Raw genomic sequence first — 25,526 nt, 5'->3', positions numbered from 1 at the left:
GTTCTTCCTCAGTCAAAAGCCTATTTGTTTGGAAGCAAAGCTGCGTGGGACATTGACATTCTGGTGAACACAAACCAACAGTGAAATATAGTATGCATTTACATACATACACACATTTGGATGCATGCATACACACCAAAACAATGTCCTGGTTTTACAGTGTCATATGGGGTTACGGTGCAAAAAACACAACTGCCATATCTGTTATAGCATTAAAATACAGTAGGGTTAAGGGCAACAAATGAAATCACTCATTATTGTTGTGATTATAACTATCAGAAACGGTCATGACTGCTTCTCAACTGCCACTCAAGCTTAAGCACTAATATGAATGTATAAAAAAAGTCTGTTATAGTTGTTATACTTATTAGTATGTGTTGTATCCACGGATTTAAAAAAATCTGATCTCCAAAATCTCACTTGTACCAAACACCGCAGAAACAGACAAGCTATCACAGACACAGACAGTTATAGACATCACATTGCTATGTATGGGAACATCCTGTAAGCATGTGGCAGAATATCAGCAATAGTGTGTTAAGTGTTGTGGATGAGTGCACACATTCCTAAATCCCGCATCATTTAGATGCAGGATAACTTCACTGTTCTTTTGATTCTTTATGGAATTAACATTAGTGATCTCAAAACTAAAATCAGAACATATGATACAAAAGTAATGCCATGATATTACTTCTAATATCTCATACACAGGGCACTCATTTCCTGAAAATGTACTTTGGAGGCATTTTTTCCTACCCAATTTTTTCCAACTCTCACTTAACGGATATACCAGCTTTTGTCAAGTCCTGCACTGTACTCTGCTTCTTATTGGCTAACCGTAACCCCACCCTAACCCTAACCAACCTAACCAGCGGAGGCAATGAGTATTAGCTAATCAGAAGCACAGTTGTCGAAAATTTGTTGGTACAAAAAACAACATGTTTTTAAGAAGTGGTTTAGAGAGAGCCCTGGTGGGTGGGTGACATTATTTCCTCCTCTAGCACACTGATAGGAGGTGGTGTGCTATACAGTTACTATTACACAGTATGTAGCTATGATCGTAAAATCACGGGCATTGGTATATATAATAAAAGTTGTAAAGAAAGCAAGGGAAGTATATAATAAAGCTGTGGAGGGTTCATTGGTCAACACTACACCTGGCATTCTATTGGTGTACTACCTATAAATTATATACATACATATTTTTTGTTATGTGCACCTTTGTTTTGTATTGGTGTCCTTCAACAGTTAATAGCTACTATAAGCTAACAACATATGATACACATTGTAGAGCAGGGGGCATTTGTATCCTCAAAGAAAAGAGTCACTGCACACTAAAGGTTCATAAAATGTAGAACTTTATAAGCCCATGAGTATAATAGTTGATGATATAGCCACATGTATGACACTGTATCCACTACTCATTACTGCTTACTGTTCACAGGGAAAAGTCCCCAAGGTGTTTGGTAAAGTGTCTACCAGTACACAGACAGTAATAATCATATAAGGGGTGCACATTACATTTACATATATCAGTCCAGAGGAGAGTTATTTCAGTTGCAAAACAAGCAATGTCATGTTAAAGTAAAATTGTGCGGTGAGGTAACATTTTACAAACTATAATGCATGGGAACTATGATATTACATCTACAGGGTAAGGCTGGAAAGGCGATGCTTTAAGCAGGCAAAATGCATTTTAAAGTCAGAAATGTAGAATTAAAAGACTTCTGCAACACTTGAACAGTAAAACAAACAAAAACAAAAACTGCAGTTAAAAATCACAAAAGATGAATGTTAACTGTGAAGTCCACATTTGAAACTTCATTGTTCAGTGGAAAGTGCTTTGCAAGGTATCTCAAGCCAACCCACCAGACAGGCAGTTTAAAGTCTTTCTTATCTGAATATCTTTATTATGTAGTATATTCAAATCCTGATAAAAAAAATCCTCATCCGGTCTTTTTTCAAAATAGAATAATCATAACTCACTCAGACCACTTGTAGGTAAGTAGATTTAAAGTCTGTTCCGAGTGTGTTTTTAGCGTTGCATTTGTAAATGCCAGAGTTCATTAGCATGGGGTTCTGTATGACCAGACTGCCCTCCTCTGTCATATGAATCCCTCTCTGCGCTGTGAACCGATTATGTGGAAGCAGCGTTGTGCGTCCAGGTAATGTCCATGAAATATCTGGCTTTGGAATACCAGTCCCAACACAATTTAATGTCACTGGTGATCCCCGGTTGACTCTAGTAATTGCGTTCAGCGTATTGGTGATACGTGGGGGGAAAACCATCACTGCAACTGGGTAGGATAGTGTTGACGAGCCAAAGGAGTTGGAGGCTTTGCAGATGTATGTTCCTTTGTCAAAGGTGGCAACCTGCCTTAGTTGGAGGGTCCCGTTCGCAAGAAAAGAGACACGGCCAATGGTTTGAGGTTTGTCCAAAACAAGACCATTAGGTAGGGTCCATGTGACTGACGCCTGCGGCCAGCCATCCACAGTGCAGGGCAAGTTGAGATTGAGGCCATAAGTGATCTGCATCCCACCTGGAATAGAATGATAACAGTATGTAGATTTCACGCAAAACATTTTGATACAACAAAAATTGCAATACAAGTGAGGCAATATGGCCAGATTTCTTCAAATGCTTTTAGGACATTTTCAAATCTGTTATTTATTCTGATTGAATTAGACTGGTTTGTTTTCCACCGTATTCATTTGGGCAGAACTGAGCACAAAAATCATACTTGGGTGCGGACCAAAACAACTGCACAAGAGACCCTTTAGAGTCTGTCTTTGTCACAAAAGAATTCTGGAGCGGTGCATCCACCCAAAACACATCTAACGTATGAGCTGAATGACTGTTCTCATGTGACATGCAAAAACATACCTGTAGATCCTCTCATCACTGGCTTTCTGCCCGCCTCCAGCGCATAACGTTTCTCTGCTTGTCCTGCCACATTTTTTGCTAGGCACCGGTACACTCCCTTATCACTTGCAACTGGTTGAAAGATCTGTAGAGTTCCATTACCCAGATGATGTGTGAAGCGTTGAAGTCTAACACCAGCCGTCAACATTGTCCCATTGGGTAGAATCCATGCAAATTCTGGGTTCGGCTTGCCACGAGCGGGGCACTCCAGCATCAGTGCCCCACTATCTTGCTTTATTGGTAAGATTTCAATATTAGGAAGAGCAAAACTTGGTTTCTCAGCTAGTGATGCTACGTCTAATTCAATCAAAAGTGAGGCTTCACCCAGATTGTTTTTAGCCAGACACATGTACCTCCCTTCATCTGTTTTCCTCACCCCTCTCAGCTCCAGGCTCCCGTTCCGATGGACTTGGAAGCGACCTCCCAGGTAGGGTGTTGGGAGCGAATGGCCATAGGGAGTAATCCACCAGACTCTTGGTTCAGGTTTCCCTTCCACTCTGCAATCCAATAGTGCTGTTTGGTAGGAAACAGCCAAAACCTTTGTGGTGCTCTTCCCTTTCATGCCATTGATGAAGGGTTCCTGGGGTTCAACTTCAAGTATCATGTTTTTAACGTCATCACCAGCAGAATTTCGTGCCACACATGCATATTTTCCTTCATCAGCCAGTATTACTTTTTTCACCACTAACATTCCATCGTCCATGATCTGAAATTTGTCTGATATCATCGATATCACATCATTTCTTGGTGAGATCCACATGATTTTTGGTGTAGGTTCACCTGTTGCCTGACAGCTCAATTTTGCTGATTCTCCTATCTTAGCTGTCACCAGTGATTGCGATTTCAATCTAATTTTTGGAGCATTCGGCCCCACTTTGACGCTCACTTTTCTTTCGTCTTTGCCCAGTTTGTTCTTAGCGTAACAAGTGTAGTCACCCTCGTCTTTTTTGCCCATTTGCTGGAGAAGTAAAGTTCCATTACCAAAAATAACATAGCGGCGGCTGCGAAGGCCACTGTCGTCTGACTGAAGGGCATTGTTGATTAAAGTTCCATCTGGCAGACTCCAGGAAACTTCTGGATCAGGGAGGCCTGTTGCAACACAGTCCACCTAAAAAGGAAACAAAAGAGGGAGAATGAGTGGATGTAGTATAAGAATAAAGATAATTCTAGGCTAATTTCTGAATAGAGATGTAATTTGTAAGGGGTGTTTTTTAAACTCATTCATTCATTTTAATTTAAAACTGTCCAAATCCATTTTTTTACATTAGTAATTGGTTAAACAGCCATTTATAATTTGAAAGGTGTCGCTTGTACTGACGAACCTCTAGATTATTATAACCCAACAATGTAGTTCCCCTCAGCTTTACAGAGGGTTTTTAGAATCTTTATTTATTGCTTTAAGACACTTTTGTGAAATGAGAATATCGATGAATTATGTCTTATTATAAGATCAAATGTGTTAGTATGCATAAAATCATAAAATACTGAAAAATAAATGGTATATACTAGAAAACACAGGTGATATTATAACACGACTACAATGTCTGACCCGGCCTGTCCTACTTTAAATACATATAGCTACCTGGAAATTTTCTCCAAAGGTGACCCTGGTCTGTGCAGTCTTCATGTGTTCGATTCTGGGAGGGGTCATTAACACTTCCACCTGATCAAACAAATAGATATAGAAAAATAACAAATAAATGAAGAACTTTTAATGGGAAAAACGTTTCAGCAAAAGCTTCAGTCATATTGATCACTGAATGACCTGCTGCTACACCTTTTGCCAAAACATGTACAGAAAGGTTTAATCCTATTCTTAACTGTGAGGACAGACCACATCTATAAGCTCTTGAAGGAAGTTAAGGCATGTTAGACATCGTATTATAGAAGTGAAACAGAAATGAATAAAGACTAATGGAAAAGAGTTGGCAGTAAAAAAAAAACTCATTATCTATCCTGTTCAGACCTGGAAGAGCTCCATGTCTTCCCCATTGGGCCGCTGAAAGACACACAGATAATTTCCGCCATCAAGCTCTGTTAGTTGAAGTATCCTCAGAGTCCCATTATGGAAGACTTTAATTGGTCTCTCTGGACTGCAGGCAGATGAGGAAGAGAAATTAGGTTGAGGCTAAATCAGTCAGCCAAGTGTAATGGAGACTAAAACCTTTTAATATGTTAATAAATTGGTCAGTATTGTGCTGATTCATGAATTTACAAAAGTATGTTACCTGTATCGATGTTCCATGATAGTCTTGGAGGGTAGCTGCCAAATGGTCCCTCTTGTGGATCCGGTAGACTCTGGACAGTGGAGGTAGACAGCAGACCCATACATAGCTGAGACAGAGTGCTGGCGGGATGGCACACCTTGGCGGTGGGTTGGGGGGATGGGAAGAGGAGGAGGCTGGTGAGAGAAGGAGGGGTGATCTGCCCTCACCTCCAGCAGGACAGTTCTTTTGGCAATGCCCACGGCATTAGTAGCCAAACACTCATACCTGTGGAAGGATTAAAGAGGTGGTATTATGCTCATTTTCAGGTTCAAAATCTTATTTAGGGGTTGTACCAGAACAGGTTTACATGGTTTAATTTTCAAAAAACACCATATTTTTTTCCATACTTCACATTGCTGCAGCTCCTCTTTTCACCCTGTGTTGAAGGCTTCGTTTTAGCTACTGTGTGATACATCTTGTCTCTAAATGATCTTTGTTGGGAGTTGCACATGCGCAGTTCCTAGTTAAGGACTACTAGCCAATCAGAAGCAGAAAAAGGCGGGTAAGTAAACAGCTTCGATTCAGCTGACCAGTTTGGCAATTTGGACTGGAGCAAGAGTTTCAGAGTTGTGAGTTATTGATCTGTAACAAAAGTATCTTTTGTCCATAAAGTTTTAACTGAGCTCTGTCTCTGCATCACAGTAACAACTTCATGTCCATTGACTGCTTGGAGGGTAGCTAGTGTTTGGAAGGGAGAGGAGAGGTGTGCTGCAGCTCAGTGTTTTTCCACCGGAGTTTTTGAGGGTGTGCTGGACTAGTCACTCAGCGAGCATTATGACACATATTTTCATTGTGACGTCACAAGAAAGGGAAGTAAAGGCTGGACTACAAATGAGCTGTTTTCAGGCAGTTCAGAGCAGTGTTTTCTGTGGGAGATGGGAACTCCCTTTGGGCTGGGCTTTGGTTTGGCCTTGCAAACCTGTTACATGCACAAAAAAGATCAATAAGGAGAGGGGAAAAGCCAAAAAAGCATAATACCACCTCTTTAATAGCAGCCTGGTGACATTTTAAACGGCCTGATACTTTGAGTTGAATTGTAAATTGGTCTTGCTTGGGACATGAATACTGTTCATTGCCTGATAGTACACATCGGGGAGTATACACCTCTACTTTCCTTAGCTATTGATGGATTCCATTCAAAGTCAGAAATGGAAAATGTACAGTTGGTATTTCCCAATTACAAATGACTAAAACATGCTAGCAGCTTTCTAAGGCTGATGGGAATGCCACTAGTTTTGCAGATAATTGGTTAAAAAGTATCAGACTAATTCAGTTTTGGCCTGATGATGGACCTAGATGGCACCACCTTCTGTGGGGAACATGAATGTCTGCACCATATTTCATGGCAATCCATCCAAGAGTTATCATGGGATTTCAAAGCTAAAAATGTCAACTTGCTGATAGTGCTTGAGGAAAAGTATGGGGATTGAGAAAGTCATTAGGATACAATGGGGAAATCAATGGGAACTATGAATGTATATCTTGTGCCAATCCATCCAGTAGATGTTAAGCTACTTCACATGAGAATATAAAAACTTTCACCTGCTGGCAGCACTAGAAAAGTAATGGGAATCAATAGTGTTCATCCTCTGGAAACCTTAAATATTTGTACCAAATTTCATGGAAATCCATTCAACATTTAGCAACAAACAAAAGTCAACCTCATGGGGACGCTAGAGGAAAACTTAGGGGAATCCTAAGGCTTAGATTCATGCTCTGGGGACCATGAATGCACGTACAAAATTTCATGGCATCCCATACTATCGCCGTTGAAATATTTATGCCTAGGCCAAAATGGTGGACCGACCGATGATGCCCCTAGAGCCAGTCACCAGCTTTGCTAAAAAAGACAAACGTTCAGTGATCAGTGATACTTGCAGAAAGTGCACTGCAGAAAGTTTACAATGCACTTTTTCAAAGTCACTAAAATCAGAACCTTGGTTTATGATATAGTAAGCACAAATTCAACCAGACATTTAACCAGTGCACGGACAAAATGATAGAACATAGACTAAAAGAAATGCACATCTCATACCTCCCACCATCAGCTGGCAAAACATTCTTCACATACAGCGTCCCATTGGGGAAGACAAACAACCCACGTCCAAGAAACTGTGATGGCTTTACATGGACGCCTGCTGGGAGCATCCATTTCAGAGTGGGCACCGGTTCGCCCCTCACAGAGCAGTGGACATACACACTCCTGCCTGGTTAAATGTGATTTTATTAGTTTAGATTACTCATTGTGACATTGGGAAGATTTTATTGTCTTTGCCATATCATAAGGAAAACTTTCAGTTATGGGACGTTTGAAGATGTTTTGTTTGCATGACTTTAATATTTCTGTACTATACCTGGCTGAATGATCACAGTATCCATTGCTCCTTCACTGATGCTTGGAGGCAGAGCTGCGACATGAAGATGATAAGTGACTGTGTCAGCACCTGCTGCGTTGCTTGCAATACATTTATAGTCCCCTTTGCTGGAGAAATTGGGAGAGTGAATTTGCAGGGTTCCATTTTGAAGCAGAGAAACTGGAGAAAGGAGCGTGTGAACAATCCCGACCTCACGTACAAACGTCCTGTCCGGAAGAATCCAGGAGATTTGGGCAAGAGGTTTTCCTGAAGCAAGGCAGTCAAGAGTCACACTTTTCCCTAGGTAAACTGCTATCTCTGTAGACTTGGGTAGTTGGATCTTGGGTGCCTGAGTCTGGACAGCTAAGGTGATGACCAAGCGATCTGATCCAAACCTGTTCTGTGCCGCGCAGAGGTACTGGCCTCTGTCCTGAAGCTGGATGTTTTTAATAACAAATGTTCCATTTTTGAAGACTTCAAAACGGGGACCATGTCTGGTGTTGGCTGGAATGGTAGCACCTGAGAAGGGAACAGAAGAGATAAGGAGACAATCAGGTGGGATAAATAAAAATTCAGAATTATATCTCTCATGCCACATTTGAACATTTCTGTCTCTGTTGTTCCCCAGTGATAGCATCAAAATAGTAACAGTGGCAGGCAGATCTGACCTGGCCAAGGAGAGGAATAAGCTGAAAGCAACACAGACTGTGACCATGTTCTAAATTTGATTTTGCTTTTTCCTTCCCTTTTCTTTTTTTTTTTTTTACCTGTGGAGACTTTGGTCCACGCAATGCTGGGTTCAGGATTCCCTGTTGCTTTGCAGGGCAGGAACACGTCACTCTCCGCCAGTACTGACACACTAGCTGTGGTTACAGTAGTAATAAGGGGCTTCACTCCACCACTTTCTGCTCCAAACACCCATGGGAAAGGAGGTGAAGCTGTGGGCCGCTGAGAGCTGATTCGTCCTGCTACAAAGACACATTCAAATAGCAAAAAATAACGTCATTATCACTGATTAAAGCAGATTAAAATAAGCTGCTCATTTTCCTTCATAAATAAATAGCCTATATCATTTCAATACCTCCAGGCCACCGACCTCCATACTGAACCCCAGGGGTGGTGGGTTGGTAAGAATGAGGGGTCGGGATGAGACCAGAGAATGATGATGATGAAGGTTTAACAGGGTTCGGTGGCTGCAGGGTGTAAGTGTAAGAAGCAGAGGGTGCTGGAAGTTTGGCGGTGTAGGGGCTATATGGTTTAGGTGTGATGGGGGAAGGAGGGTTGTGGTGGCTAGTGCGAGGTTTAGGTGTCACCATCCTCCCCAGCTGAGCAATGCGATCAAGTTGTGCCTGGCAAAACCAAAATCAAAATGATCAATTATTATAGTATCAACCCAGATATTAACCTGGAATTGAATCCCATCTGTGAGAGCTGATTTATCGTCATTACCATCATTGCCATCATTGCCATCATTACCAACTGTGTTATTAGAAAAGCCAAGTTGAAACAGAAATTGCCAGAAAAAAACAAGAAACACGAACATAAATATACACTGGGTGATTATATTCAATAGGAGAGAAGAAAGCACCTTTTTTGGAACTCCAGTTGCAAAGCTATGCCTACCCTAACAGAACCATTTCACTGATTGAAAGGCTGACCTGAATATGAGGTGTGTCGTTTTTGCAACATGCATGAGCATCCTTGATGGATCTCTGGCCACAAGCCGTCGAAAATTTTCAATGCACATTTTCACTTTCAATAAAACCAGAACCTTGGTTTATGACATACACATATTCAACCATACATTGAACCAGTGGATAAACAAAGACTGAATAGACCAAAAAAAACTCTGGCACTGGCACTGTGGACGCTAATGGCCCTTTTCCACAGCAAATCTGAACAAGACTTGCACTTTTTTTCTTAAATTTACAGTTAACTTAAAATTGTTAAACACTGCAAGGGAAATTAATGTGTCAATTTACAGCATATTCTTGTCAATATCTTGTCAATTTTGCTATTTGTGTTTTTAAAGCAGTTTATGAACATTCAGATGTACAATTACATTTATCACATATTGCACACCCACAAAACCACTCCTCATCATACCTGTCTGTATCTGTTCCTCAGCCTTGACAGAAACAGTTGATCTCTGGATTGGGTCCTGCCATCCACATGATGATTTTGTTGTTGATGATGATGATTAAGTGACAGATCGGGATTAGATCTGGAGTTTTCTGTTATTCCAGAAATGGTAGGTGTGGGCTTCACTGTTTCAGCTGTGATCTCTGGTCGGTTGGTGACAACCAGGCTTTTAGCCCAGGGGTGGGGGAGAGGCCAGGGTCGATGGGTGGGCGCTGGGTGTGACACAGCACCTAAGATCAGAGAGCAAATATTTAATAAAATACACATCCTTATATTCCAAACAGGATTACAGTGACATATCATATTATAACACCAACCCAACATTATATATCTTAAGTTAAATATTTTAGCTTGTTAAAGTCAATATTATAGTCTTGTTCTTTACCCTGTATCTCTTACACTTTCTATCAATAATGTTTGGTCACCACACCTGATTTCAATACTTTTAATAAGAAGGTCATTACATTAGCAGCTTTATTTACCTTGCCTTGGATGAGGAAATGACCTTTGACTTGGCCAGGAAGGGTAGTGAGGGTAGTGATGATGATGGAGAGAAGGCCAGTGGGACATCGGAGGGACTCTGTGAGGCTGGGAATGCCTGCCTGGATTCACTTCATCTTCTCTTCCTGTATTTCTGTTTTGGTTTGTGTGTGTCATCGTGGAAGTACTAGTTTGCCCTCCTCCCTGTTTGTTCTGATGGAGCCAAGGGTGAACTGGCTCCATTATTGGGAAACTGTGATCTGTGATCTCAGGCATCGCTTTTGGCTTGTTTACCTCTTTATTCTCTTTCTGTGTGACTTCCTCTCTTGTTCTGCCTCTTGTTGAATGTGAGGTAATGACCCTGGAAGATGGAGTTCTTGCTTGGGTTGGTGTATTTTGCTCTACTGAAGGTTGAGTGTCAGGTCTTGGTCTATTTTGTGTTGTTAACTGGATGCTATGCTGCGCTTTGTTGCTCTGTGTAACCCGCTCCTTTTTAGATTTTTCTGTGTCTTTCTCACTGCCTTCTGTATCTATTTGATGGTTTTCTTTCCTTCCTATTGCTGGCATTACCTCCCTCTCACTTTCTCCAGCAAATGTTTTGTTGCCATTTTCTTCAATTTGTGTTTTTATCTCAACCCTCTGTCTTTCTGATTTCATTAGATTTACAGTGTCTTTCTCCTTTTCTTCAACAGTCCTTTCATTTGTACAAGGGGTACTATCTAACTTAGGAGTCACAGTCGTCTTTGGATAAGGTAAATTCTGTCTACCTGTAGAGTTACCTACATGTTCTCTAGCTGATGGAAATGTGGTATGGCTACTGTCAAGATCATTAGTGGTATGAGAGGTTTCACTAGTTAAATTTTCTTTGGCTTCCAAACTATCGCTATCATTGTAATCATATTCTGTATTGTATTCACTTTCATCTTCCTCCGTCTGATACTCAGCAGATAGGGTTTCATGGTTTTCCACTTTGGTTGGAACAGGTGTTGTAGTAGTAGTAGTTGTGGTTGTGGTCATTGTTGTTGTTGGTGTTGTGGTTGTGGTCATTGTTGTTGTTGGTGTTGTGGTTGTTGTTGGGCGAACAGTTGTTTGGGGCTTGTTTGATGAATGGTTGAAGGGGTGTACGTGCGGATGGACTCTCACTGGGGGTTTTCTACGTCTATAAGGTAGCCTTCTCCTGTTTGGCCGACCAGGAACGAGGTTGAAGTTCTTTATCCCCTCTCCAGAGTGCTTATTTTCTGACTGATCGACTGGCTGAGCAGTTCCAACAGAAGGAGGGTCTGTGATAGCTTCTGCTTTTTCTGTGAACCCGCTAATGTGGTGTGGGGTTGGTTCTGTACTTCTCGGAGGCTGAGGGTGTAAAACCTGTGGCACACTTTCTGAGGTTTCTGACTCTTTTTTGTTATCCCCTTTCTTCTCCTTAAAATAGGCCTCAGTCTTAGCTTTTGTGTTGATTTGGAAATTTGTTGGCTCTATCCTAATATCAGGAGGGCTAGTTGTAGAAGCAGTTGTAGAAGGAATTGTAGTAGTATGTTTGGAGGTACTTGTTTGGAATGTTACAGTGCTGGGCTTTGGTAGTGACTGCTCTGTGGGCAGAGCAACACTTGGTTTAGCCTTAGCTTTAGCCAATATCTCTGCCCAACGATTTGGATCTAACTCTTTAACAGATTTGTTGGATTTTCTCTTTGAATCTTTGATTCTTATCCTTTTTGAAAAGCCATTAGGATTCCTTTGCTGTGTTCCTACCTTCTTAGGGAACTGTGTTGCAGAAGGACGTATAATTTCCTGGTAATCTCCCCCTGAACCCTCTACTTCTTCCATGCCAACTGGAATGATCTGCTGCTCTCTCCCAGTCAGTACTTTAGACCTGTCAGTGGCCTTTTCTCCTGTGACTTCCACCATGTGTGACAGCATGTCAACTCCATAGAGATTTGAGGCCAAGCAGCTGTATTCCCCTGCATCTTCTTGTGTCAACCTCCTTACCACCAAAGTCCCATTTTCCATCACTTCTGCCCGTCTTGTCTGTTGTGTGGGGAGAAGAATTTGGTTTTTGGGTAGGTACCACATAGTTTGACTGGGCTGGACTGAGGTCACCTCACAAGGTAGAGAAAAAGAGTGTCCCTTTTCAACTACAACTTTCTTACCATTGAAAGCTGTGGGACTGAGTGAACTTTGTTTGATGGTGAGCCTCAAAGGCATCAAGTCCACTCCAGCTTTGGTTCTAGACATACAGTGGTACAGGCCTGAGTCAGACAGTGTAGCATTTAAAATCACAAGTTCTCCTCTTTCAGAAAATTCAATTTTATCAGTTGTATCCTCCACAAAGGACAAATCTGGATGCATCCACTCCACTTTCACCTCCGGATCTGAAGTGATGACACTGCACTCCAAGTGAACCTTTGAACCCTCGAGAGCAGTCTGAACCCGCCCTGCTTTCCCTCTGCGAATTAGAGCCCAGGATATGCTGTCGTCATTGTCATCTTTCTGCCCTCTATTTCGGTTGATTAGCTTGGTAATTAGAGTAGTGAAATCCATTACCAGTTTCTTGGTTGTTGTCTGCTGTCTGTTGAGCCTCAAAGTGACTCTGGGTTGAAGCAACCACGAGGGTTCTGCTACCAAATACCCTTTTAAATCTGTGAAATATGGGGAATTTTCATTTACGGCTTGGGCATATTGATAGGTTACTCTGCTTGCATTTCCTCTCTGTTGACCTCTCTCCAAGATAGCAGGGCTTTCATAGTAATATGCCACCAATTGCCACAGACTTTGTAACGTCTCCCGATCAATCTCACACTCAAGGGCAGTCACCAGTGACACATTGACAGACAACTCCCCAGGTGGATTTACTGTCCAGGTCATGGGTGAACTGTCTCCAGGGTGGCGCACATCACATGCTACATGAGCACTGTTCCCATGGCTGTCAGAGAGAACGAAGGTCAGATGGCCTAAAGGCTTTTCAAAGTCACGGGTGTACGGGTGGTCAGGCTCAGCTTCAGATTCAGCCCACACAGGATTGTCCCACTGTTTAAGGGGGGAATGAAGAACTGGTCGTTCACATGTAAGCTTGTCTGGAGTCAGTCCCAGAAAAAGGGTCCCATTCAGGGGTTGAGGAGAGGAGCACTGGGGGCAAGTCTCACTGGAACCACGTTCCTTCTTGCACTTTATTACACCTGGGAGAAAGAATGATATAGAGGAAGAGAGGGAAGGATAAAGAGGAGAAGGACCGATGGAAACAATCATAGGAATTGGAGGGAAAGGAGGAGAAAGGGTAAAAGGGAAGGGGCAGTTAGTGAGATGTAGGTAAAGACAGAGAAAGGGGGAAAGAAAGGAATTATTTTAAATGGGAAAGAGGAGTGTGAAAAATAAAACATGAATCTGGCATTATAAGGGCTTGGGGAAATGCAGGTAAAATATTATCTCTTTAGGGGTTTGAGTTCAGTGAAGGTTCATCCATCCACTAATAAAGTTCTGGCAGTCACAGGCCCCTATTTTGAGATGAAGCAGTCCATAAACATAATTATATATTATCAATGTTCTGTTGATAAATATAACTAGCATATGGGACTGCTTAAACGTGATTCATGAAAAGTTAACAAAGCTATGACAAATGAGACAAAGCTCATGTGTCATAAACATTTTTGAATAAGGAAAAAGTAAACAATTCAGTACATTTTCTGGACTGCATATGGCTCAAATAAAGTCAATTTATTAAGACTAGCTGTGTCCTTCAGATTTCGTGCAGAACCTGGATGGCAAACATGCAACACTTTCTGCCAGTACTATGTTCTGCTTCTGGTCAAAAACACTTGTCTGAAGCCCAGAGAAACACTATTTCGACCTTTGCGCGCATATATTAATAATATAGAAATAGATTACAGCCATTTATTTAGCTATGAGTCAAGCCCTTAGATGATCATTTTACAGTAGTGTGTTCATTTAAAAGTTTAAATAGTTTTACATGATTTCTGTTTCTTTGTATATGTAGTTTTTCAATGAAATCACTTTTTTACTGCTTATACACTGTCAACAGGCTCACATAGAAATGTACCACACGCTTGTTTCTCTGTTGCTTGGACCAGCCACTATTCTCCTTCTTATGGAATCAGGGCGGGTCCTCTGCATGCGCGCTCTTGCTTAATAATAACACTGCAGCTAACAAAGTGGACTCCACTAACACCACTAAATGACAGGCTCCAAGCACAACACAAACTCGACGTGAAGATAGAAAACAACAACAAACGTGCTGAAGCCACGTAAAACACTGTCCACATCATAAAGGCTCAAGTCGCAGAGAGACCTCTGCTTTGTTTTCAAACTGACAAAACCCACACAGATTTGGCTTTCATCCTATTGGACAGGTAAATTAGCATTACTGCAAAGCATGTGAAATATATTGCAATGTTGTGCTTTAGCTCAATTTAGAAAATGTTAGCACACCAGCTAACGCCGAGCATTTGTTACTGTTATTCTGCACAAAATACTACAGTTGTATGGCACATTACTTTACCAGCTAATGTGCCCCATATTACTATTCTTTGTACCATTGGTGTTATGTCAAAGTGTTAGCTTACAAGAAATTATGTAATCGGACAAAGCAAATGTGGAACGATTTGTTTATACTAGCCTATAGTTATGCAAGGCAGGGTCAGCCAGCCAACGTGACATTCAATTTAGATTTATTATCATTTTACCAATACTTCTTCACCTGTCTCAGTCGCTGTAACTTACTGACCCACATAATATACTATGACGCAAAATATCAGTGCAGGATAACAATACAGCAGAAGACCCATTCAATACGCTAATGTTACTTACTGTTATAAAGTGTGGCAACAATCTCATTTAAAATATGCAATCCGGCTCACTAACCGTACATTTAATTGTGCTCACATTGCTGAGCCTCCGGTAAAAGATGCACAAATAATGTTAGGTACTGAAAAGCAGGCAGGCAAGCTAACGCCAATGTATCACCTTGGCTAAATGCAGTCAGTGGAACGTAATATATATATATATATATTTATATATATATATATATATAATAATTGTTGCATTGGGAGTTTAGCTGTAAAAAAGTAAGTAAGTTTGCTAACAAGTTCACAATATCAACATAAAGGTCCCATGCAAAATGCACATTTTGTCTTTTCAACATGAAAAACAACACACACATAATATGTGTCCCTGGTGTGTTAGCTAAAGCCAAGAAAATCTTTTCTCCATAAAATATGATCCAGTTTCGCCAAAATCAGTGAGCTATAAAACTTATAAAAGTTGTGTTTTTTTACTGTAATTTGAGGCCTAGTCTCACATTGCCAGACATATCTCCAAACAACTACTGTGAACTAGTTCCTGCCTCTCGGGAGGTTTCAGAAGTTGGTCAAGAATAAAATGGACTTTTAGGGAGAGGGGCATTATAAATACAGGAGCTAAAATGTGTTCAGACCAAGTGGGACGCTTCCGGTCTGAGACACGAAGCCTATGCGGAAGTCCCTTAAACCTGCATTCTATTGAACGGCCAGCAGGGGGCGACTCTTCTGGTTGCAAAAAGAAGTTCAGGTCCATTAGAAATAATGGTAAACTGACCCTATTTCTCAACTGATTTATTACCTCAGTATACTCTTTCATAATGAGTTTATGGTATCAGTCGCTAGTTTTAAGTCTTCTTCAATACAACATGATGTTCATTTAGTAAATTATGGTCACATTTAGAGGAAAATAGACCATAAAGCAGTATGCTTCAGGGCGGGATTATCTATGATTGACAAGTTGTTACCAAGGAAACCTATCAATCAGGTAGGAGTGACTCGTACCCACAGCACTGTGTAAAATTTAACCGGTGCCGTTAGTTTTGAAGCTGTTGTTCGCTAGATAAAATTGTCAGCCCTGTTAAAATGAAAGTTAATGTGAAATACAGATGCACCTAGCTAAGTAAGCTATCTAGCTCAGCACACGACCGTTAGCTCCACCATCTCGTCCAAATATGGTCATGTCCGGTGCTACTGGTTGCAAAAACTCAATATGGCGGCGCCCTATTGGCCAAACTCAAGGCTTCAGAACAGCAGTCCACAAACCAATGGGTGACGTCACGATGACTACGTCCTCTTCTTATATACAATCTATGGTTTAGACAGAGGGTAAATACAGGTGCTGAAGCAATGGACAGTATGAAAGTTATTAGTTAGTTAGTTAATTATAGTTTCTTTTAGCCCATTCTTCTGGTTTTAAGGGCCAGACCTTTGTTGTTTTGGTTTACTCCATTAACTCCTTTATCAGCCACAGCAGGCAGCTGTTATAAACGAAAAACCTTTGATAAACCTACTTGCCCAGCACCAAATGACACACACACTAACTAGTAGTGGAGAATTTAACAGCTAACAGGGTGTTCCCCTTCCCAAATGTGACCAAAAATCAAATAATTCAGCCTTATTTTTTACACTGTCCCTCTACGATTCTTTACATAGCTGTTAGTCATCCAGTTTAGATGAAACTTTTTGGCACCACAGAAGTGAAGAAGTAAGCAATAGAGTCAAATTTCATAACTTCTAATGTGAGAAAATAAGAATGGGGTAATCATATTCACGAGTCCTTACCTTCGTGTGTGGAGCTCCATTCTACCAACCAGTGGAGCTGACAGTCACAGGTCCAGGGATTACCATGTAGAGAGAGGAGCTCAAGCCTGGGAGCTGTCTTAAGTGCTGCGGCAGGGAGCTGCTCCAACAGATTGTCTGACAGGTGTAAGTGTCTGAGAGAAAAACATTATATATTTTCCTTTGTTTATTGGTCTACAGGATGACAGGGGGCTAACCATGAATGCATTATGCAGAAGGCAGGGAAACAACTATGTATGAGGTACAGGTATTGACTAGCAATTCAGTACCTATAAGCAATTTGGGGTATCTATGCATCTTTTAACTGGAGGGAACTCTTGTTAAGAACATCCATTCATTATAATCTCAATCAATTCAATTTTGAGGATTTTCCTGTAAGCAAGGATGCCAAGTTTACAAAAACAAGAGAAACAGTCACTGTCTTTTTATGTCTTACTTGAGTCCTGAGGTCCAAAAGCTTCCCAGTAGTGACACTGTTATGAAGGTATGAGGGTGGATATCTTTGAGAAGGTTCCCCTCCAGCTGCAGCAGTTTTAGGGAGGTCATGCCAGAGAAGGAGTATGGCTCTATAAAGTCGATGAGGTTGTGGTCCAGATGGAGACGGATCAAACCAGCAAGGCCCTCAAACAGACCAGGGTTCACCGTTGTTAGCTTGTTGTAACTCAACTTCAAGATCTGGAGAAAATAAATAATTAGTCTTATACTGACATTTATTAAACATTAAAACTGTATTAAGCTATTATTAAACTAGGAGGCAGAAGGACTCAAACTGAGAAACACAGGTCTGACATAGAATTTGCTTATAAAGTTTCTATGGCTAAAGGGTACCAGACACAGAACCTGACAATGTAAGTCCACATTAAGTAGCCTTTTAGCTCTGCTTAATTCCACCAACTCCTGACTAAACTATTTTTACCTTTAGCTTGTTTTACTTGCTTTTTCATAATAGACAAGTAGTTTACACTGGCTTGTTTGCTAAAAATGGCTGCCCCACTTCAGTTTTATCTGAAAAGAACATGTTGACACTGAATTGTACCATACAGCCGTGCGAACAAGACACAATGGGCTAAAAGTGACTAAGATTGGAAAATGTGCAGAACTGCTTTTTCTCAATAGGTTGGGCAGCATGAACAACCATTTGACATTACACCAAGTCATTTAATGCCTTTATTCAGTCACATTCCAGTTTCATATTGTGTTACTGAAAAAGTGATTTTAATAACTTTTTTAAAGGTGCACTTGTTTTATTTTCATTTGGAAACTTGGTCTACAAAGTAAGGCTTCAATAGAACAGAGCATCCCATCCTCATTATTTGAGATTAATTGTCTTCCTCCAAAAACAAGTAATCAACCCAACCTAAATCAAGTTTTGATGTAATTGATTCTGATGTATTGGCATGGCTCTTCAGACTGTTTAAAATGAAAACTTTGGTTCTGATTGGACCCATCTGCACCCAACAAGACTCACTGCATTTGTACTCAAGCAAGCAAAGCGCAACTAATTATTGGTTTAAATGTGATTTAGGTATTGGGGGGATTTGATTTGGCTCTGTTTGTACATATGCTGTGTGTTATCCTGGTGTTTTCTTTTATGTATACTTTTACACATATCATTTTCTCTTTGTTGTGAGTATCTCTTCCCTAGAAGAAAATACCAGTCACACTTAAAAGAGAGCAACATCATTTGACTCATGTAATGCAGAAGTAAACTTGGAATGAAATTTAGTCTCCACCTGTGATGTAGACCCAGATATGGAGAAGGTAATAGATGGAAGCACTCACGAGGGTTTGTCACAAATTAAACACACCACATCAACAACCATAAGCATTTATTTAGTATTTCTTGACTTGGATCTTTTGGAACCACTGGACCTGAACATATTGTAAGAGAAACCAGAGGTAATTGCCAAAAGGTTATGTGACTTAAGAATTAAGCCTGACATTTCAGTCCTTGGTGCAGGTCCACTTGCTCCCTAGTTCACGGTTCAGTAGCGCATAAAATGCAACAATCAAGTTCTCAGTCAGGAGAAAGCTGAATTCAGAGGTTATATTTTGAAATGGCCACAAAATTTATCACCACCTTTACACACACAAACTAGTGAAAAATTAGAAGACCCATTGAGACATTATATGCCCTAACACATACACACAAACTGTACCTGTAGTGATCTCAGGCTGTAAAACGCTCCAGGATGGACTGTGCTAATGTCGTTGCCATGCAACATGAGCATTTCCAGTTGTCGTAGTGAGCTGAATTCTGACCCCTCCACCTCTGTCAGGCTGTTATAACTGTTAGAGAGAGAAAAGAAACAGCCAGTCACTGGGGTGAAAGAGTAAAAGAGAGTCGTTAGGGGTGTCAGAAGATAGGAAAGTAATATTAGTCTGCAGTCAGTGCTTGCATGTGTGTCTTGGCAATGTGACCTTTCACCCGAACTGGGAAAACATGGCTGGGAAGAATGGATGTAAAGAAGGAAAGTCGCATGACAGAGAGACCTCAGTGAACCTTTGACCCTCAGTTATTTCCTCATCCATAAAACTTAAGCATGTGACAGGCAGAGGAAACACATACACGGATGAAGAATTACCATGCTGCATCTGTTTCACAAACTTCTGTAGAACCAATGTACTGTAAGCATTGGCCCAATATACCTTTAGAAATTCAGTATAGACAGGGGCTTTTTATATGAGACTTGCCCTCTTGTAAACAACATCATGTAACACTTTAAAACAGCAGGTCTATGTGCAAACCTTTCTTGGAGTCTTCAGGTTTCAGCAAATTACAACAGACATGTGTCAAAGAGTCATACTGATTGCCAAGCACAGTATAGACCAGTGTATTGTCTAACAAAGTCTACTAGTACGAAACTTTTAGACACGCAACATTCCCTGGGTGCAGTTATCCCTACCCAATTGAACACATATGGGAGACTCTGCCTTTTTCCACTGCCATCAATAAAACAGCCAGCTCACAATATATCATCTAGTGGTCACTTTCATCCAGAGTGTTTTTCTTTACCATGATGCACATATTTTTAGTATGGCTTTCCCCATTGGGAACTGAACTCTGGCAGTGTTACAGTTATGCTACAGTTAGGCAGTCATTGCTGCTATACCACAGGGTTCGACAATAGCGGTGGTAAAATTAGTAAGTAAAATTGGTCAGTAAAAATTAACTTTTGTTTTAAAAGTAAATTGTTTTGTTAACTATTACCTATAATTATATATTTTTATTTTTATTTTTTTTATAATTTTAACTGTGATTACATTTTAGTTTATTGTTTTTTATATCCATGATGTATTTCATAACTGATTAAACATATTAACAGTATAACATAACTTATACATCTTTGGTTTTGTTGTAACACTGATAAATAACTTTTATTTAGGGAGATCCAGTAAAAATTGTCCTTGGGCCAGTAAGTTTCAAAACCACTGACCCGGTGGGGCCAGTTGAAAGAAAGTTTAACATTGAGCCCTGTACCATAACAAAAGCTGTTGCATTTCTTCACACACAGGAGTCTACTGGTCTATCACTTGTCATCTCATTAAAGATTAGTGGGTGGTTTTTTTGGTGTTACGTAACAGGCTAAATGCAGGTACTTCACGTAGCTGTCCCTTGCAAGGCGAAATCACCTTGGTTTGCATCAGTGGTTACAGAAGATAAATAGAACCTGATTATTATCTTTTTTGGCATTTTTTCTCTTTATTAGCTAGCAGTACAGAGATGTGGAACAACATGCAACAAATATCCCTAACCACATGTGAAATGGGGACACTGTGATTGGCATTTTAACCCATATACCACGGTAGTGCCCCAGACTGTTTTGCTGTTGCCAAGATTTTTGACACAAAATCAATAAGTTGAAATTCTGCAGCATAGTATGAAAAGAATAGCTCCTGTAGTCATTTTTCAGGCTTTTTATGATGGTATTTAGGGGTTTTCAGTAACAGTTGTCTGCATGAAAGCTAATATTGGCACTAGAAAATGACAGAGCAAACAAAGGCAACGGTAGACTAGGTATCCTTGAAATAAACCAGTTTGTAGAATGTGCTGTCTTACCATGTCTAAAGGCAGATCTGTTTATACAGTGAACAAAATTATAAACATAACACTTTTGTTTTTGCCCCCATTCATCATGGAAAAGTTAGAATTATTTTCCATGATTCATCATTACTGTACCATGAAAGACCACATGGAGAAACAGCTGAATCCTAAGCCCTATTGTCACTATGCCAGGTTCTGTAAGTATTTCAAATTCATAACACAACCAGAAATCCTTGTGTGTTGGGGATGTTTTCTGTAGGTAGTCCATACCATCCTCCACGCCACTCACTGAACAATCGGCACAACAGTTCCATTGAAAGAGGATGGGCGCCAGTATTTGTAAGAGCAGTTTCCTTTTTTATTCAAACAATATTGCTCTGAACCCAAACTAAAGGAACACAGGCTCCAGAGTGTAAATAAAGCATTACAAACATGCCTGGTGTGAACATACACCAAGAGTTTTGCATTAGAGACCAAATCCCCCTGGTCTGCACCCCAGTTTGCAGGGTGGTCTAATGTTTAGAATGCCTTTAGCTCCCCAACAGTTTGGTCCCCTTCCAAATGTATGCTCTGCTGAAGTGTCCTTGAGAAATTCCCTTTATTCCCATTAGAACAGACACTGCTTCAACCCGACACAAAGAATCAATAGGAAATCAGAAGAAACAAATATAAAGTGCAACATCAAACTGACAGCTGTGTGTTTTGCAATTGACCTGTCTTTTCTTATGGTCGACTGAAATGACAACTGTCACGGACAGCTGGAGCTAAATAAGCTAACGTTAGCTCCACAAGTTGGCCCAAAACACTATCCTTAGACCTTTTTAATATTTCCAGCTGTCTTGTTGTAAAACAAAATGAGTCTTAAATATGCACTTGGCTACATACATCAAATCATCCAGATATTCAAGATATTCACTGGTTTGTGATAAAGAAGATAACAAAACTCGTTTTTGTATTGCAGTGTTGAGTTATTTAGTATCAGGAAAATATAAGTCCAGACTAATAATACTCTTTGGTTGCTAAGCTTACATACTTGGACAAGCAAGACAGAGGTTAAATGGATGTCTTAATGTCCATTTTCATAGTATGGCTCACTTTGCTGGAGTGTAAATGTCCCCATATCTAATAATGAGCACATAACAGAGCTGCTAACCTTACTTTACACTTCCAACACCGGCTTCCACACAGTGGGGAAATACTACACAGTCAATGTGCTATCATTAAGGATCAAAAGTAACACTGGGGAAGGTCACTGCTATTGATAAAAAGCTAAATAGCTGGACATGCTCATGTTTGCAGCTGACATTAAAGCAGATGAACACACTGTTAAATCCATTCTTTACACTTGCACTTCCTCCATACTCTTCTCTAGTGTCTATGTTTGTAACTTTTGATTGTCATGTTGTGCCTCAGCAATGATATTATATCATATTATTATATTATATTCCATCTGTCTATTTCCATCCTGCAACATGTCTTTGCAAAGGTTAAAGGCAGATCCATAAAACAAAGGCCAGAATGCTATAGTTGTAGGAATTGTTTCAATTTGACCTGAAGGGGGTGGTGTAATTTAATGTCAATATAACACTTGCTGTTGCCAAACCCTTTCTAACATAGTCCCTGTAGTGTAATACTGGCTGTCTAAAACAGCATATGCATTTTGTTTTGGTTTGAGACCAAGATTATCTGGAATGTACTGATTGCTTCCACAGTACTGTTCTCACAGTACAGGAGCGCATATGGAGACATTTACGTCCTGTGGAATGGAGCTTTTTTGACCATTTACCTACAGAGATACACATCATCGCATTATATCCAGTAGTGAAGAGCTGGAGAACTACTCCGAGCCCAAATGTAATGCACCTGAAATGCAGTGATAGCAATAGAGCCCCACATGGTAAGGGAAAGCCTCATGTGAACAATAGTAGAGCTCTGTCTGCTGCTTGCCAAGTAGTTTGCCATGTAAATATGTACTGTTTGGAGCCAATTATTAGACAATGCAATTTGTTATGTACAGAACCGTGGCTGGACTATTTCTCTGCTCTGCTGGAGGGCAGTCAAAGATCCACAATACAGAGACCCACATGGAAGTGATTTGGAGATGGATGCCCTCTGGAGTCAATTCATCACCACATGCTGGTGCTAGGCCCTTATCTTTCGGGTTTAAAGCAGATGTGGTCAAATTAAATGTACAATAGGCTATGAGCTGATTATCTCACTGATCAGACTGTCTTTAGTGGATCACTGACTTGTGTTGACCATTTGTTAGCTAAAGAAAACACTTCTCTGACAAATCACCAACACCACATTCCACACTATTTCCTGTAGAGTGTTTAGTTTTCTTCCCTTTGGACTGGCATTGATAACAACATCTCAGTGCTTCTGTGTGTGTGTGTGTGTGTGTGTGTGTGCATAGTAATTGAGCCTTACCCCAAGTTGAGCCTCTCTGTGTCTTTAGGAAAGGTTTTTGGTATGGTGGTGAGGTGTCTGAACGTACAGTGGACCTCTTTAACGCCTGGACAGCTGCAGCTCCGTGGGCACAATGGGATGGCATGGGTGGAGGAGATCTACAGAGAACAGAGAAGGTATGCAGGAAGACAGGGCCGTTAGGATGAGAGGAAAGGGTCAAAATAGAAAGAAATCAGATGGAGATGGTTAGGAATAAAAGAGAGGTAGTGGAGAGAAAGAGAAGAGAAGGAGAAGCAAACAGATGAGTTCAGGCCTGTGTAGGCACTGACAGTTTGGAAAGAAATCAATACTAAGTGGAGTAAATAGACTTGAGGTTTACATAAAATAAAGTGTGTATTTGGTGTATTAACGTTGTGCCCAATTCCATCAGACATTTTCTTAAAGATGATTTACGCATCTGGGAGGAAAGATTTGTCTTAAATGCAAGATTGTTAGGAAATATTATTATTCACATATCATTATGTTGTGGATATCACCCTATGCCAGCCTCATAATATTTGCTAACTTAACAATGGCTGCAATGGAAAACTGTGTGATTTCAATGAAGCAACATGCACAACACATGTTGTGATTATATGATTTTCACATTGTCTTCTCAAGCAGAGATTTCTGGCACAACTTCACCTTGTGGTGAAGGTGCATGGAGAAGGTCAAAAGTCTAAAGAAGTCAAAACACTAGCAATGCTTGTAGTGTGTAGAATAACTTATGCTTATTGTCATCAGGTTAAACACTTAGTCTTCACTGCCAGGAGGACTCTGATTCTTTTTTTGTTTTTATAGATCAAGTGTCACGTTATAAGAGACTTTCATTAGTCAAGCAACCACTGGCTCATATAAGAACTGGAGAGCTTCTTCATTGAAGATTTACCGTTTGGTATAGCAGCGATAAGAAGAGCAGGGGAAACCATGCTGCAGCCAACCTGCAGTAGATGTTGGTGCACCACCACAGCATCATGACTGGATGGCTGTCTGATAGCTCACGTCATTAATACGCCTGCAGGAAGGGAGCAAATTATTTAGATGCACAGATTTATGTCAACAAAAACTAGATATTAGAAACACAACATATACAGGATTTATTGCAGGGCTGTTGTAGTTGATTGATACTGGTTCTTTGGGATAGTGATATTGCTATTGATCCATGTAAAATAAGTTAAGATTAGATACTTTATTGGAAATTTGTCTTGAACATATACTGTATGCTGTTAAAAGATACAAAAGGGAGGGTACATGCAGTGACTGATTCCAACCAACTAATTGCACACTGCCGGTCGAACAACACAGCTGTATTTAATCACAGTAGTGATGTTGATGAGTAAGCACCCTCATCAACATAGAATCATCATAAAATGTATGTGCTGTACTATAACATTTGCCCATTGCATAACGTGTTGGGCTCCACCTCCTCATGACCCTGAACAGGATAAGCAGTTTAGTTTGGTTGCTGTGTTAATAAAAGAATATGTAGGTAATTGCATTATGTCCGGGGCTCATTCGTCTACATAACACAAATCCTTGAAATTCTTTAGTTCCTCTTAGGGTTCATTAAGGACACCTGCATTATACAAAGTTAACACAACGTATATTACACCTGTATTAGCAGATTTTTTGGCCACTTGGGGGCAGCATAAACAACCTGTAAACCCAACACTTGACATATAATCACCTTATACAGTTGATAGTGTAGCAAACGTTTTAGCAAACAAAAGTTTTGTTTTAGCAAACAAAGCAGAATTAATTTCCAGTCGTGTCAAGAACTCTTGAGGGAAGTAGCTGACTTACGGGGATCATTATTTGTGGGTTCATCACTACAAGCAACCCCTTTCACATATAAGTAGTCATATGTTCCATTGTTAAAATATAAATATTAATTTTAGCAGCTTTAACATAGTCTTTAGTTGTGAAAAGTTGTGGTTAATAATAGCTGCTTGCTTTCAATATACATTTATATATATCTATTACTTATACTTCTACAATGTAGCCACATTCACAAGCACACGGCCCTAATAGTATTAATGCTTTACACAGCTTTTAGTGCAAGGACATTCTGTATGCAGATGCGAACACACATATGCACCCATATAAATTTAGCTGATTTTTCAGCTCAGCTTCAGTTCTTGAAACAACTATAACTATAGATATACAACTAAGATTGTGTTTTTGACTTTGGCTAGACATGATGAAATCGAAAATTAACATAATAACTTTATAAATGCAGTGCACTAATAACTAATAACTTTG

At 40.3% G+C, this 25,526-nt stretch overlaps 1 protein-coding gene across 1 annotated transcript; it reads right to left on the bottom strand.

The window, feature by feature from the left end:
- Positions 1-1,382: 1,382 nt before the first annotated feature.
- Positions 1,383-24,240, bottom strand: si:ch211-159i8.4 (matrix-remodeling-associated protein 5). The gene is made up of 16 exons (XM_046031713.1): positions 24,154-24,240; positions 23,247-23,383; positions 18,931-19,060; positions 17,208-17,446; positions 16,754-16,905; positions 10,169-13,336; positions 9,651-9,916; positions 8,626-8,893; positions 8,312-8,512; positions 7,545-8,063; positions 7,226-7,397; positions 5,152-5,415; positions 4,890-5,016; positions 4,506-4,586; positions 2,885-4,031; positions 1,383-2,540 (listed from the first exon to the last, which is right to left on the bottom strand). The coding sequence occupies exons 1-16, from the start codon at positions 24,238-24,240 to the stop codon at positions 1,987-1,989; spliced, it is 7,512 nt and encodes a 2,503-aa protein (XP_045887669.1). The 3' UTR covers positions 1,383-1,986.
- Between the last annotated feature and the right edge of the window lie 1,286 nt (positions 24,241-25,526).

The sequence above is a fragment of the Micropterus dolomieu genome, linkage group LG19 (genome assembly GCF_021292245.1).
Source record: "Micropterus dolomieu isolate WLL.071019.BEF.003 ecotype Adirondacks linkage group LG19, ASM2129224v1, whole genome shotgun sequence".
NCBI lineage: Eukaryota > Metazoa > Chordata > Actinopteri > Centrarchiformes > Centrarchidae > Micropterus > Micropterus dolomieu.
This window is presented reverse-complemented; position numbering and strand designations above follow the sequence as displayed.

Bases quoted from the DNA above. Each gene is read 5' to 3' on its own strand.
- si:ch211-159i8.4 (XM_046031713.1), bottom strand. From the start codon at position 24,240: ATGATGCTGTGGTGGTGCACCAACATCTACTGCAGGTTGGCTGCAGCA. The intron at 8,064-8,311 runs GTAAAAAAAAAA...TTCCCTTCTCAG, and splicing joins GTGGACCAAAGTCTCCACAG to GTGCTACCATTCCAGCCAAC. The intron at 4,587-4,889 runs GTCTGAACAGGA...TTGTTTGATCAG, and splicing joins AAGACATGGAGCTCTTCCAG to GTGGAAGTGTTAATGACCCC.